The sequence below is a fragment of the Schistocerca serialis genome, chromosome 6, assembly GCF_023864345.2.
Source record: "Schistocerca serialis cubense isolate TAMUIC-IGC-003099 chromosome 6, iqSchSeri2.2, whole genome shotgun sequence".
Taxonomy (NCBI): domain Eukaryota; kingdom Metazoa; phylum Arthropoda; class Insecta; order Orthoptera; family Acrididae; genus Schistocerca; species Schistocerca serialis.
In genome coordinates, this window is record NC_064643.1 from 483215355 (window position 1) to 483232441 (window position 17087).

Genomic DNA, 17087 nt, shown 5'->3' on the forward strand with positions numbered 1-17087 from the left:
GATTGTACTGTTGCTAGTCGCATCGATGAAAGTTTATTTCGTGATTACTTCTTCCTCAAAATGGATTTCTTATCCAGTCATATTTTGTGCAATTTTTGGAAAGGGCTTTTCTTAACTTCTTTGAAGAACCTCTAAACGTGTAATAAAGTCTCAAACAAAATCTTCTATGGGAACTAGTTCACTGTTTTCCAAAAATAATATACGAGTAGGTAATGCAAAAAACTTGCTGTTCAGTGCTTGTGAACTAATAACAGTCAACTTTATCTTGGAAGGTGTTATTTTGTTATCTGCTAAGAAAGTTGTCATGCTGCCTCCTTGCAGACCCGTATTTAAAATATGAACCGTGTCAAAGATATCAGGGAAATATGTCAATATCGATAACTTTTGATTATCAATGAAAAATTCTTCATATAATATACCAGTGTTTTCATCACTGAGAAACATAAAAACCTTGGACCTCAGTTCAAATATTCTGTTTATAATCTTTCCGCAAGAGAGCCATCTTACTTCAGTACGCAGGAGCCATATCGCCACGTGATAGTATGAATAACTCTGAGTTTCGAGCCCCTGCCTTGTTGCAGTTTATAGCCTTTACAGGGTCTGTTAAAATAATATCAAGAGTTCTGGGGCTTTGTTCATATACTTGGCAGCTAATACATATCACACGGTGTGTGCTTTAACAGCCAGGTGCAACTTCCTTCACTTTTGCTGTCAGCCACATTAAGTGACTATACATTGCCTGGGGCTTATCTGTACAAACACCAACATTTTTTCCAAGGAATAACTACTTTAAAAAAATAAAAGTTCAATCTGAAAATGTTTATTGACTTAAGTGGTTTGGAAATAAAAACTCTTCTCTCGTATCTTCATGAGGGTCAGAATGTACAATAAAAAGTTACTGTGCCATATTTGTGACATCTGTACTATAGTCCATTTGAAGAGGGAAGTAAATCCACTCTTTTAGTTGTATTAACTACGTTTCTTCAATATTAGAAGACATGTCTTCAGTTCACCTTACTGTTGGATAATGGAACTTCTTTCCTGTTCCAGACTCAAACATTCTCCATACAATGATACCATTCAATGTAATACCCAGCAAAGCAACAATAAACCATTCACTGTGTAATGACTATTGCAGCACCAAACATTGGTGCACCGTGTAAGCTGGAAGCAGTTGCAACGCAGCACAAAAACTTTCGTATAAACACTGAAGAGATTTGATCAAAACATCAACGTCAAAACAAGATGAATCATTCCCAGCCAAAGCAGTGATGACTATGACAGGCGGTGTGAGGAAGATACAATCTGACCTTCCTGTGTCCTATGTATAGGACGAAGCAAACATTCTATGATGAATCCATTTTCCTTAACATTATACAGATGCTACTCTTATCAATCATTTCCTTACTATGAAATAAAGAAACATAAGCAAATAGTTTTACTTATAGCAGTACGTGTTTTGTTTACTTGTATGAGAACAACTTGCAATGTCCTTGCGTATCATTGTCTGGGAACCCCAGCTCCTAACAACAGACCTGTTCAAAAAATAAAAACAAAATAAAATAAAATAATATTACTGCATTATTTTACTCACTAGGACAAGGTAACTATTAACGCTGACAGTATTAGCATGGCAGTCAGTAGATTTTTGTTTTTTTCATTGGCCGATTAGCTCCATTCGGTAAATTGAAGATTGTGATTCAGATGTGGTGACTTCTGATTCTACACTTCCATTCTGAAGTTATTTAGCTTTAAATGAAAAGGTGTGATGGCCATGTCGTAACCTTGCAGCATCTTACTTTGTACACCCTACAAATTCATCAATGTAATTCTAAAGTTTTTGTGAAGCTTACACTGTGCTTGCCAATCTATATGAGCTGACACTAATTGTAAGTGGCACTGCATTAGCCATCACACAATGAACTGCTTGACCTTGAACTGTTTCATTATTTAATTTCATTTCACATTCACAGCTACAGATAAGTACCAGAAGTGAAAATGAACATAGCCCTGAAGAGCCTTTACGAAACCTTGTTACTTTCCATCACAGCAAGTCATCAGTACATAACAGAAGCTGCAAATCTCAACACTGTGGCAAATTTCTCCCCATAACATTCCACTGAATATGCAATACTGCTATAGCTTATGGCAGAAAACCAGATCTGCCATGCTGGATTTATGTGATTTTGGCGTATTCAACAGTTTTCAGTTTGCTTCAATATTGTTATCAATTTTTACTGTTTCCCAGACTAACACAATGTGGAATGCTATCAAAATTGCATATTTTAAAGCATAATTTGTAGCTGTGGCATGTCAGGGAAGGGTGGGCCGTCCTTTATTGCCAGTACCGGAATGAAATATAAATCAAAAGAAAAATTATTTATTTTGGTATGCCAAACTATAGTATGGCTACTCTCTGGCTTCCCCCTTCCCCCATACAGCAGGCCATATGGGCATAGTAATTTCATCCCTACAATTGAGTAATGAAACATTTTCCATTTGATTACAAACATTATTCTATACATTACAGTACATATAAAGTCACATTTCCACTCTTGAAGTGTTGTTCCCCAATGGGTCTTCTGGAGCATCAAACTTATTTTTAATCCATTTAAAAGGCCCTATAAACAGACTATTTATGGTTTATTTAAGTCGTAATCCCACAACCTCAGTACCGAATGGATCACATGAAAGTTACATTTATTGTCATGTAAGGTTAGCATGATTAAATTAATACAATTATTTAGTAAAACTGCACTCCTCCAAAATACAAATAAAAAGAACTTACTGTGAAATATCACCTCTGATGAACTGGCCAACCAACACATCTGTCATGCTAAGTTCTACAATTCTGCTCTTGCTATCAGTGTGAAGAAATGTTTTAGGAGTTCCACAGACTCTACTTTTATTTGTAAACAAATACATGCTTGGTGATTGGACAATGACCCTAGGACGCAGCCACCACTTTACAATTCCCATTTTTTATATAAGTGAGTTGGATTGTTTCAAGATAAGTCATGTCACATGAGCTAAACAAAATATGTGGCATAAAAAACACATTATATCACAGACAACTGATCGTTATCCACTCAATATATGAATAAAAACTCTGTACCATAGTTTCTGGGGAGGAGGAGGGGAGGGGGAGCACAAGTGTCCCCTACTGCCTCCCCTTGTAGGTGCCTGTGGGTATACTGTTGTTACATCATTGAAGTATTAGAAGTGTTCTACCTTTTGGTAATCACTATCATGACTAAACCTTTTTTCCTTAGTTACCTCAGATGCCGTAGCTCCACTCTACAGATATCAACAGAAGTTGATATTCATTGGTGTTGTGTTAAGCTTGGACCTCAGTGGAGAGAGAGGTGCAAAGAAAGCAGACAATGTTACCTGTATGCTACACAATGATGTTGATTTAGGCACACATCATGCAGAATCGGTGGCTCTGGTATTAATTAAACAAGACATTAACAGGGTTTTTTGGAAGCATATCACAGAGCAGTTCATGTTGAAACACACTCGTTGTACTATTTATTTTTCAGTTGATACACGTTAAATGAGTTTGCCCCACTACTATAATGCTACCGCTGTTAGATCACTAGAGTTGGCAGCAGTCAAAATATAAAGATGGTCACCATGAAATGTTCCAATAAGTAGAGCGCCAAAGCTAAACTTGGCATTGCAACCTAATAGACACTGTGGCACATCTCACTGCTGCCAAACTTTGCAATCTAACACCCATGACAGTAATTTAACCTCATATCCCTTATAATTAATAACTGCCATATTTTAACATGAGCGACTTTAAATGAACACAAAACGGAAGCAGGTTGGACCTCCTCAATATCTACGTCCCTGCTGACAACTGAAGGAGTTTTTATTCTATTAACATTTGTAATGGTCCTAGATAATTTCTGAGCTGTTGAAAGTATCTGCAGTGTGGACAAGCTATATTCAAAGGATGCATCCATACCACCTCTTCTTTCTCGTTTTCAATAATCACATTTTTGTCATGAATGATCCACTATTACCGCCATCAGACATTCCACAGAACATAGTTTCTGCTTCACACACTGCAGTAATCCACTCAAATAGCACTATAAACATCGACAGGATAAAGGTTGCCAGTGGGGAACAAAAGCAGCAGCAAGCAGCGATGTCCCAGCAGCTAGGCTGCAGTGTAAACCTACCCTAAGAACTACAATGTGCATTATGTGCTGCAATCTCATGTGCCTCCCAAAAAGAAATCTTCCTGTTACAATATAGAAACCATCTCACCTTACAAACACATCAGGATGAGCAAAATAATCAGCATACATCTCCAGCAGGGATCGCCTCTCAAGGATAAATGTGGGTAAAGCAACTTTGGTAAGGTCCATACCAATCTTCACTTGGGATAGCAGATGTGCAACAACAGACCCATGATTCTCCATTGACCCAACTGAAGAAAAGAAGCAAAGACACATCGTATCAATAAAATATTTACAACACATTCTTGTTTAGCACGTAAAAAAAAGTATAATTGACATGCAACACAAAAATAATGAATTTATCTTTTTCGATTCTTATTATTCTTCTTTACCTCCACTGATGCATTCCTGATACACTGATGAAGCTGTTTGGAAGAATCCACGGAAAGTGCCTTGCATTATTCCTTCACAGAAAGAAACTACTTCTGTTGGGATGGCATAAAGCATCATTTCCAAAGGAGATAATGCGAGTTTACAGTATGAACATGCATTTTGATTTGAATGGACCTGTATTTACAGTATGGACAATGAGGATCTGAGTAGCTTGGACAGCATGTTCCAACTCACACAAAAGATTACAAGAGAACTCCTGAGTGTGAGTGTTAAATGTGATACAGAATTCTGGAGAGGAGCACAGAATAGAGAACAAATTTTAAGCTCTAAGCTCACAATCTGGCTTAGAAAACTTAGGTGGTATTTCATTTTGAAATACTGAAGGACAGGATGTCTTTGAGTGTACTGGATATATAGGATCAAGGTATTTGCTGTTAGGAAAGCTGAAAGTGCTGCTATTTCATAAAATGTTCTCTGTTGTGCCACTCAAAGTGGACAAAGTTACTTAACACTGAAGTAGGTACATGGGGATCAAAGCTGGGCTGGTCTGTGGGCTTGGCCAGCTGGCACTAATGCTCCTTCACTGATGCACAGATGGAACTCTGACCAGGGGTGACTGATGTGGAAATTCTATCATATCACACTTATAAACATTTAATGCATACAACATTTAATGCACACAATACAGCATGCAAAACTAGGTCACATTATTTTCTGAACTTACGCATCCTTACTTAATATCAAAAATATCCAGATTTTTTTTTTGTCTTAAGTTAATTATAGAATATTCATGTTCAGATAATATTTTGTGAGAATCTATTCATTTACAATACATAGTGTTTCATATCATACTGATCCACATTTAAGTGCAATCTGATGTGACACTCATCATATTGATGCTGATCAATTGATCCAAAAGCTAAATCAAATTGTAAAGTAAGGCACATCACTAGGATGCTAAGGAAGAGACAACAGTGTCAACAAAAAGGAAGCAAGTTAAAGTGAGGATAATGCATATAAACAAGACTTTGGTATTCAGACTGGAGAGTAGCTCCAAGTCGAAAGGTGAGTTACTCTGCCTTCAGGACACAAGTTCGAAAAGTTTGCACGATTTTGATTTCTTGGTGGCAAGTGGACAACAGCGGAAGTGACTTTTCAGGATTCCAGTTCATAATGTGACTTAGAACTTTTTCCACATGTGAGACCATAGAGGAACTTAAAAAGATTTTGTAGAGAACTGTGTTGGTAGACATTGTGGAATTAACAGTCCGACCAATTATTTGTGAATTGCGAGGTCGATTCTCAGTCTGTCTGCTAGAGTTGCTAAGTAATGCCACAACAGCAGAGTTGTTCTAATGAATAAAATATTTTATTTTTAAAGTAGCCCTTGTGTTGCCTAGCTCCTCTGTTATAATCAACTCCAGCTACATTCATTTATTTACACTGCAGTTAACAAGTCTGTAAAGAACTACATTTGTAATTTTCTTTAAAAAATAGGAATTGTTTCGCAGTAGTTTATAGTCTGGACAATAACTGATGGGCCAAAGTCAGTTCATGCAAATTTAATCTGATTCCCCTTATAAGATATGTTTACTGAGACAGGGTAATAATTAAAGGAACTCCAAATCTACGTAGGCTACGTGTTTCCTCTGTCTTTTCACCCTGAAAGAAATTATCAAAAGCACTGTTTCCAGTTCCTAATAGTGTTCTCTACATCTGTATGTTTTTGTAAATCATATTCCCAAGCAGGTAGATTGTGCATCCTTCACAAAGTGGTGTCAGATGATAGATTGGTGTATACAGAAAACTGAAGTAACATACAATGACAGTACATGGCAAAAAGTTTATGGGAAAAGAAGAAATTGCGTAACTTTCCCAAAACTCTCATCATATTTTACAACCTACATGCTTTTCCTACTTCACAACCAGTTTCTCTTACAAAAATGGGTGTGGCGTATGTCTCTCAATATAGAACAGCCATCTTTTGGTGCTGATGTATGCATAATATCTCTCTTGCAGGCATAACATTTGGAAGTGCATCCACTGAGCTATGGTCGTGCAGTAAGGCATCTGATACTGAGAATGAGTAAGACAAATAAACATTTTTAATTGCATTAATACCTCAAACAGAGACAGCTTACCAAACCTTTTTTCTGTATCATAAATTTTATAGGGTGCATGCTTTTATGCAATCAAGTCAACATGGCAGTTCACTCACACCGTGAGGTGATATGAGAAATTTGTAAACTAAACACTGATAGACATCCTGGAAAATATGGGCTGAATTCAACGCCACCAGCTCAACCACTTAAATTAAGTACATTTGCCAATTTTTGATGCACTGACAGTTGCATTAGATTTTGGTGCACAACGACAGAAACTCCATTTCTTCAGTTGATATTTTGGCTGTATACATTTTGGCCATTTTCTGAGTGAGCTGACAGACTGAAGCTACAAAACATTCGTTGGCATTTAATATTCGATCAACTGATGGGAGATGATGTAATTAAGGTATGCTGAAACTGAATAAATGTTTTCAATAATTGAATATAGAAACTGCAAATGAAAGAGATGTGGAAGTGACATGAAGTACAGTGAAGAATACCACACCAATTTTTACAGGAAGATGTTCCAAAACAAATGAAAGGTAACTAAGTGTGATCCAATGAAGACTGAAAAAGCTATACACATGAGAGAGACTGCACAGCAGTATCGGTTCAATATCTGCATGAAGAAAAACTGAAGATTGAAATTTCCAAAAAATAAACTGAGCCACACTAAGAAGGGTAAGCAAGAGTACATACATGAAGCATTGTGGAGACAGCCAGAGAAAAAATTATCGAGGGAACAGAACAAAGACCGGGGTGACAACGATCAGTGGAGCGTTGTCAGCAGCTGGTTAACAGGTGAGAGAGGTGATGGATGAGCTGTATAGGATATTATCAATAAGGTCCCGGTAATATTATCGGCACATTTCAAGAACTCCTGCTTTTCCTTGCAGCTTTTCACTGCAAATGTGGCATCCACATGTTGATGACGCTGTAAGGAAGAAACCTGTTTACATGGAATTGCTGACAGCTTTCAAAGTGGAGGTACTGTTGGTGGTTGGGGCACCTGATATGAACAGACATATTTATGCAGACATCTGAGAAGTGGAGACTGACATCTATGAAGGTGGCTCGTTGAGCTGAGAAGCACAAAGTGAAATGGATTAGGGAGTATGTATTGTGGTTATGGAGGAAAGAGGAATGGTTGTTCTTGCCATGAATGCATATCATGGAAATGTCTTCAACGAAATCTAAACTAGATAAGAGGTTTCAGGTACGGACTGGATGAGTAGGATTCCTCCAGATGGCCCATAAATAAGTTGGCATAGCATGATGCTTCCAGCACAAGTTTCTCTGAAATATTCAGCATATCTTAGGGTCTCATAATCCTGTTTCCCAATGCCTCACCTTATCTTTTCCCTTCTTCATGGTCCACACCCCTCTCTTCTATTTTTCCCCTCCCCATATCCCTCCTCATCTGCACCTACCCCCCCCCCCCCCCCCCCCCTCCAATTCAATTTTCCCAAAACCGAAAGAATTCAAGCGAGCTACTTGCTCAAGTAGAAAATTATGGCTATCACTTTGTACGTTGAAAAGGACTCTTTAGACTGAATACATGAAACGTGGGGTGCTATTCCAACATACACATACTGGAAAATACTCATCAAACTGAGATGTGCTATGCACACACTAGATGCAGGTCATCCGAAACAGTCTTCCTCCAAAAAAAATGGACATCAGCACATCACTGCTCTTGCTGAAGGGAAAATTCAGCATTGGGAAGTTTTTTACAACTGACCACACTGTTGTGACCACGCAGTGTACGAGTATGACCTCTTCTTGCACTTAAAACAATGGCTTGGGGAACAACAGATTCAAAATGACGAGGAACCTCAGTCCACAGTTTTCAACTAGTAAAAGTTGCAAAAATGCTTCAAAGGTAAGTAAATTGTGTCGAAAAGTAGCAGCCTTGTTTGAAAGTAAAACTGCCAATAAAAACCTTTATCAAAAAAATAACAAAACTGAATGGCCCTTACTTTTCAAATATGTGTTGTGATAAAGTTTATATTCTTCTCAAGGGCTCTATCAGGGTGAGCTATCAGTATAGCATGAATTAATCTCCAGTGCAAAAGCCTTAAGAACACAAGTTGAGATCAAACATTGTGATTATAATGTTTTAGTGCAATAGTGTTCTCCAATGAAAAAGGAGTGCAATGGAAAGCGGAAATGAAAATGGAATTCATATTTATTTAGAAGGAAACATAAAAGGAGATGCACAAAATGACATAGTTAAATTTAATTGACCCAGACTTTGTGAACCACCATCAATGCATCGGTAAAAACTGAGGTTATGACACTCTGATTCAATTCCACTACAATGTTGTTTTTCCCACAATCTGTTTTGTCTGCTAATGTGTTCCTGAAAGTTCAGAGAGGATAGATAGGCTTGTGGGTCACTGTATACACTCATCCACATCCATAACACAGTAGTTTTCAGGTAATAAAAATAAATATAAGTGAAACTGTATGGTGTTTTGGATTTTTTTTTTCAATTAGGGCTTCTCAGACTACACTCACTCATTTCCAAAATGCTGTTGTTGGCTACTGCACAGGAAGATCATTCAGTCTGACAGATTATGGAACTATGTTTACTTCCAATGTGGTACACCAGTACTGTTTTGGCAAGAGTAAATATAAGAACACACATTTATCTATTCCATAAAATAAGGTAAAGTTGACATCAACCCATAGGTGGTTTGAAAATCATGTGTCCTTTGAACCAATTTACCAAGCCAGATATAGATACCAGTTAGCTCACTATAGTGTGGGCAGAGGGAGTTGAGTCCAGCACACAATGAAGTGCTGGAGGCAATTCCAAGGTGGAAACATGAAAGAGGAAGAAGAAGGCTGGAGAAAGGTGAGTGTAGGTGCAGAATGACTAAATTGGGAGGCATAGGGACATGGATGGCAGTAGGTGGTGGTTGTGAACAGGGGCTGTGAACAGGGGCTGGTGGATATTGAGGGCAGGAGGACAGAGAGAGCACAGAATGTGTTGTTAGGATGATATCTATCTATGCAATTCAGAGCAAGGCAGACGAAGGGAGGTACTCATGTGGAACAGATTGTTAAGCAGCCATTGAAATTGAGCATGTTGTGCTCAGTGCATTGCATTCATGATTTTCAGGTAAAACACAAAGAAAACTATAATTAGCTGGTTCATATTAATAGCACATGAGAACATAATTGAGATTAAGTTAGTGGAGACTTGAATTTATTAGAGACTGTAAAATTATGACATAATGGGTTTGTAAAAGTAAAATCTGAGACAAAACTGAGGAATCTAAAACCACATCAAAAGGTGCCAAACTGAAAACGAGTGAGTGGTAACATTTGATGGACTGGAATGTAACAGTAAGGAGAAGAATGCAAAATATGGCAATGAAGCAAGTAGTGAAACAGACAAACATATTTGCCATTTCATTTCCTTCACTCTTTAGTTACAGATGAATTACTATCCCACTCAGTACGTTGGAAATTAGTTGCCTGATGTTACAATACACATATTGTGGTTAATAAATAGTGAAAATATGATAATTAATTTAATCACACTGGAATATTTACTTTTCTTTGGCCAGTAATAAGAAATATAGATATCATTTTCTTTCAAAAGTACATGAACCTACAGTTTCAAAATGCAAACTTTGTACACAAGGACATTAAATTTAACTTACTGTCTGATTCTTCTTCATCTTCATACAGAGCTGAAAAACAAATGAAGTGTGTATCAATAAACTATAAAGACATAATTGGAAGCAAGAGAAAATTAATGCTTAGCATATGATGCAAACGCCTACTTACCATCATAGTCAAGAGACCCATCATCTCTAACAGGAGGTGGTGCAGGCAGTCCAGATACACTCCCAGAGGCAGTAGTGGTACTCTGGGATGGTGCCTGAGAGGGAATGTGATCTGACTCAGTGGCAGGCACTGCATCTAGGAATGGCCGTAATCCACTGTAACATCAAATTTCATCACCAAATATTACACAGTATACTTTAATGACATGTTGATTGTTCTTTCAAGTGTTATTTCACATTAAATGGATACCACACATGTGGTGATAACATTTTATTTTCTTAAATGGGATTTATGGATTTTGCTTGATCATGAATGAATTAATTAATTTTTGGGGAGGTTGAAAAACATCAAACATTGAGGTCATCAGTCCAATTTTCTTTTAATAATCAAAATACGAAGGTTTCTAAGAAACAAACCTTATAATTGAAACTGGTAAGAACTGACAAGACTGATAAAGAAATGAGCACTAAAAGAATAATGCAACACATGGTTTCCAGATTATGAAAAGTATTTCCTGTAATTAGACATATGGAGGGAAATCGTAAGTTTTGAAATGAACAGTCAACAAATGCAAAGCATATAACGGACATTATCACAGTAAACCAAAAACATAAAAAGCAGCAGATAAAGTGGGAATTTTTATTAAATAGGCTACTGAAGGTCACAGTCTGATATACAGCAGCTGTAATCTGAATTTCTCCTAGTATATTTGGAATGCCTTTTTTCAATTTTTCTTTACCTTAAAAAATACACTTTTTTATATAAAATATCTTGGAGGAAATTACTTGGACAGAGGGTAGGGTGACACAGAGTGTGATTGATTTATTACAACAGCATAATTGGCCGTCACATTATTAAACTTCATTAAATCAAAGTTAGTGACGGCAAATTTGGTGCTGGTACAGAAGTGATAACACAAACTTGTTAATGAGGTTTTACCATACATATTAAACACTTATCCATGAGGGTAACTGACATGGGTCTTACACCATTTATGATGAAGAGTAGATGGTCCACAACTTTGTTGAAACAAAGTTACATAAGAGTTTATCTTGCTTGTATGAGGTGCCCATTAATTTAAAAATCCCTTCTCCGAGTGACAATAAAGACTGAAAAGTTTGAAGTCAGAAGCTCTGTTTGTCTGCTACTGGAAACAGTAACTCAAAAGCATTCCCAATCATTTAGCAGTCATTTGCTAGGATACACACAAAAAAGCAAAGTCCCCTCCAGATTGCTACTACCATTCCAAGAGACAGTCTGCCAGATATGGATACGGTAGTGACGTGTGCATGAAGTGTGCTTGGTTTTGTGTGTGTGTGTGTGTGTGTGTGTGTGTGTGTGTGTCCTCTTCTTTTTGTGACTAAGGCTGTAGCAGAAAGCTAATGTGTGTCTTATTTGTACCTGTCTGCCACTTACCATGTCACCTTTACAGTACATAGCAATCTACCTTTTTCTTACATTGTTGAAATTACAACCACTTTCAGATTACCTTCAGTCTCAAACACAAAGTGCTATACAGCATAATGCATCAGTGACTCAAGCCATAAACATAGCTGGAAAGAATACAACACAGAAAGGCCTTATCGTGTATGGGATCTCCTCCGACATTTAGAGTAACAGAAACTATTTCAATTTAAATACCTAAAAATTTTCAATTTGATACCTAAAAACGTAACCCATCAAACTTATGGCAGCAGGCAGAAATATTTATGAGGAAATAATCAAAATGTTTGTACATTAGTTAACTACATAATATTACCAAGTAAACAGAAAATCAATAACTTCACTAATCACAATGTGTGTGGATTAGGTACCCACACAGTAAACTAAATAAACAGAAAATTATTGGCTTCTTACCAAATACCTGAATATGTAAAACAGTCACGTAATGCTTGCACTGGTTAACTACACATTCAAATTAGGAAGTACTAAGTCATATTTAATTGAAGTGCAGAGAACCATAAGGGCGTAAACCATACTGTCATTGATTTTGATATTCTAGCGTGTATGGAGGCTCATGACGTCTGCCGATCTTCTGATGAACCAGCTTTATCTCTATCTGTGCTCCCACACTGTGTATATGAACATTCATTCATGTAAAGCTCTCTCTCCAATTTCTCAGATATTCATTTCCATACAGTGCCAAAGCCCAAAGTATAGTTTTGTTGCTCTGCACTGCTCAATTGTTATCTAGAGTCCAAGACATAATTTGCTGTAGACAGTACTAATATTTCATAATTGGGGGTGTATCGGCAGTTTTTTCTGAACCTCAAGCCACAGAATGTGCTTAATGAAAAATAATGATTTGTTGTTTAAGTTCTGATTTAGTTTCACATTAACTACAAACTGTTTTTAAACACCATTGTCACTAGACTATGTAAGGAAATTTTGTGAATTAGCATTAGTAATAAATATAATTTTTAAATATCAATTAGTATTTTAGCATAAAGTGGGTGTACAACTTTTTCATAGGAAGTAGAGGATTTTGAGACTTGGTTAAAAATAATTCACACCAATGACATTGTAGTTTGTTTATGAATTTAATTTTCACAAACTTTTTTCTCTCTCGAAACTTTGTTGCTGTGCTTTGGGTCTTCGTGATTCTCATTGTCGCAATTTATTTTTGCCAGAGTAATGATCAACTGCGCAACCAACATAAGAAGACTTAATCCTTATATGAATGCACGATGCCTATTGTTTCAGGCACTGTCTAGTAAGCGGGAGATCTCCAGTTTGAATCCTGGGCCAGTACACATTTTCACTCATCGCTGCTGATTCCGCATCATGTCCTAATGCAACTGACATCATTTATCCCTTCCCTTTCCTTTCTCCCCCCCCCCCCACCTTCAATTTACATATAACTTAATACTTATGTGGTTTGTTCCATTAACATCTGTTACATAACTATGTACCTTTTTCTCATAAATAAGTTATTCCATTATTTTACTCTGGGTGACAGGTATCACTTTCCCTATTGTCGAGAGTCTTCAGATGGATTTTGTTTGATGTTTTGTAAGATATTTTTAATTTTGTTTATGTATTGTGTACATTGAATCACCTTACACAAAGGTGGTTAGGTATTTCATGCAATTCCCGATGTCAGTGGGAATCATCATGCATCTAAATAATTTTAAGCAACTACAGAGTACATTCATACAAAGATTGCTGATATCCAGGATTCATTTTTAAGTGACAGCAAAATACAAGGACAAATAATATTCCCAATAGCAATCACCTAAAGTGACTGTATGGAGCTACAGTCAAAAAAGTACAGTATGGAATTTTATACAACAGAGTTTTTTTGGTTGCTGCTAATTATTCTCTGTGTTTTGCTGGAAATTAATTATATCACCACACTAATTTGGTACTTTATCACTTGTTTATGTAAAGTTACTCCTTCAACAACATTTTGTTTGCAACAAAAATCAAGAAACTGGTTTTCTGTTGACAATGCGTGTTGGATAAGACAAATAACAAAGCAGTCTTTGCTTGGGCTTATGCCTTACACATTACCAAACTGACAGTGAACACATCTCACACAGAAGAAAATTCACCCAATTTAATGGATGCCTTCCCTCCCACGAGTCATTAAGTCATAACGAATAGTTACAAATCAACCATGAGAGAAATAACGTAAAACAAATTTTTGTCTAAAATTGCTTTATTTCACAGTTATGCAGTAGAGTAGGGATCACAAGTGCAACACAAACTTAATTCTTTTTAGAAAGCATCATCATGAAGGGATCTGAAATTCAACTGAACTACATAATGTACATTTACCCCAGGACACGTTCAAAATGATGTCCAAGTAGATGAAAACAGTGACATGCTTGACATCTTATTGCTCTCTGAATGTTGCAGGCTCTGTTCTCATTCTGCACAGTTGTACAGCTATTTTCAATTAGCTGTTGTAGTTGTGCTACATTCTCAATTACAACACGCTATACACAAACCCCATGAGATGGCCCAAAAGGTAGATATCCAGGATAAAGATCTGGAGATCTGGTGGGCCAAGCAACTGTTCCTGCACAACCAGTCCACTTATCGGGATAAGCAACTTTGAGATACTCTCTTGCCTCCAGACTGAAATGAGCAGCGGCATCATCAACATCAGTCAATATGAATACGAATACAACACGCCAAAAACCTGTACTGGCCCATGATGTAATGCCTACCATAAATGACATTATGTATCACAAATTGGAAATAAAGCAGTTTCGGACAAAACGTTATTTAACATTTTACTCTTATTTGGATCAATACACTGCAGCAATGAAGTGTTACTTTTGAATTGCTCTGTATATATACCACACATACACCAATGAAACATACTGGTCTTTAACAATATCTTTAACTGTTTATCATTTCAACTGTAAATGCAGTAATTGTTCTGTCAGAAGTACTAAACACTAATTACCCTTCAGTAGCGTAGGTAGAATGGGAGTTAGAAAGAAATATCTGACTTTACCAGCAGTGGTATGCATAAGAACCCTCTGAGAATGAACAGAAATTTTACTGACAACCAGCAGCAACCATTAACCTATGTTTCGCAAAATAAAAAATAATAAAACACAAGACAGTGGATTAACTAATAAGATTTTCAAATATTTGTGGGTAAGAAGTCCACAACAAGTTAGTTCAACTAAATGAAGAGGGATTTAGAAACAAACAGAATAAAAACATAAGATATAAACAACAGAAAAGCCTTTTGGGGAAAAGTATTGAAAATGGAAGGATTCCCAGGCAGGGTAGCTAAAAAAATTGGTTCAAAATGGTCTGAAGACAGAGGGCAAAAAAGCCTCAAATATAACAATGTATGTCATTTTCCTTCAGGAATGATTAATCTGGCAGTATACATAATATGAAATTTCTTTTAACTCTTAGAATTAATTATCATCATCAATTCATTGAAATCTTGTAGTCTTCTTGGATTTTCCCCTTCTGTACTTATGAATCTCTCAATAAATTCCACAAATAACAATGCTATTAAACAGACAACTAATCTGAAGTAACAGGCACATGTTACGCAAGTGACACCTTGTTCCGTTCATTCACAGTGGTCGTCTCACAGCTCACCTCACAGAACCAGTGGTGCTCTGCCTGCGGAATGGCCACCTGGCAGAGAGGACACGTATCATGACAGTGACATCCGGCACCACTGTCGGCAGATGCAGCTGCGGCAGAGGGTTAGGTAGCAGCAGTTTGCAGATTCGGATGCTCAGGACAGAAGCAGCAGGGTGAAGGTGCCAGCAGATGTAGTGTTTGTACTCTTCAGGCTCACATCTCTGCCTGTTTTCCACTTGGTATAACCTTGCTGAATGCATGAAATTACATAAATTGCAATGACTGTTTACTATGTAACTACGAGCTGTCTCACCCTACAAGTATGACTGCATACCGACACCAGATGCAGTGACAGTACATTCTAGTTTTCAAATAAGACCCTACAATAAACAAATAATGGTTTCGTAAGATTCAGACCAAAGTACTTGTAGTCAACGATCTTATGAAAAGGATAGATTGCTACTGCCTGAACAGAGGAGACACTGAGTCACTAACAGTCACAATGAAAAGACTACTATATATTTAAGCTTTTGGCTAAAAGGCATTTTTGTGAACTAGAAAACACACACACAAACACATGACCGCTAGCTCTGACCACTGTGCCCCAAGAAATAGGTCATATGGATGCGAGTTGTGAATGTGTATGTGTATGCGAGTAAGTATTCAGAAAAATGCCTTTGGCCAAGAGCTTAAATGTATAGCAGTCTTTCTGTTGTGCCTGTCTGCAACTCGGTGTCTCCACTAAACGGTAATATTGTTGTTATTCAATCCTGCACCCTCCAAAGTGTGAATACTCATTCAGATACTAGCACAGTGATTCATTCATCTATTCAATCTTTCATTCATATAAAGGAGTACAGGGCTCCCTCCACATGCAGTTCTGTATACAGGGCAGAGCTGTATCTGGGACAACAGCTGAAGTATCATTTACAAAGGCAATGACAAGTCAAACAGGAACAGCTGCAAGGCACATTATAAATAAACGTGACACTTCTTTGCTCGAAGATGCGTCAATAAACCACATACATCATAAATTGATGTCCCTCACTACATTTTTCTGTCCGAATGTTAACGCTTATCTCAGAAATGACTGTAGGAATTTTTCACTAATACAGACCAATTCATGAGGAACATTTTTGTATATCATTGAATATCTTGCCATATATACTTAGTGCTACCTGTGCGAAGTCAGGGCAAGTCGTTAGTTATGTGATACATCTAAAACAATGACATTCTTTGTACATAAACTTTTTTTCCTCTTCTGATAACTCAATCATAAGCTTGGAATGAAAATGTATACAATCAGGAATTAATGCTAAATCTGTAAATGCCATCACCAAAAGTAGAAAGTGCCAAATTGTTCTACTGTTAAGAGTCAACATCTTGAAAAATTCATTAATTGTGTCTTATGTGAGAGTACAGCAATTAAACCTAAAGTATAGTGAAATCAGTGAAGACTAGTGTGGAATTCACAGAGGATGCAGCTGAAGTTATCCCAAGTTTAGTGTTTTTGGCACGAGATATGAAATGAGCT

The 17087-nt window shown here is 37.0% G+C and overlaps 1 protein-coding gene across 5 annotated transcripts in view; it reads right to left on the reverse strand.

Moving 5' to 3' along the window:
• The window catches only part of LOC126485117 (oxysterol-binding protein-related protein 9), a 520094-nt gene that overhangs the window by 68028 nt on the left and 434979 nt on the right, over positions 1 to 17087 (reverse strand). For all 5 annotated transcript variants that reach the window (XM_050108748.1, XM_050108747.1, XM_050108749.1 and 2 more), the window contains 3 exons: positions 10490 to 10644; positions 10363 to 10392; positions 4279 to 4441 (listed from right to left, as the gene is read on the reverse strand). In XM_050108748.1, coding sequence (XP_049964705.1) covers positions 4279 to 4441; positions 10363 to 10392; positions 10490 to 10644 — 348 coding nt within the window. The remainder of the gene's footprint in view (positions 1 to 4278; positions 4442 to 10362; positions 10393 to 10489; positions 10645 to 17087) is intronic.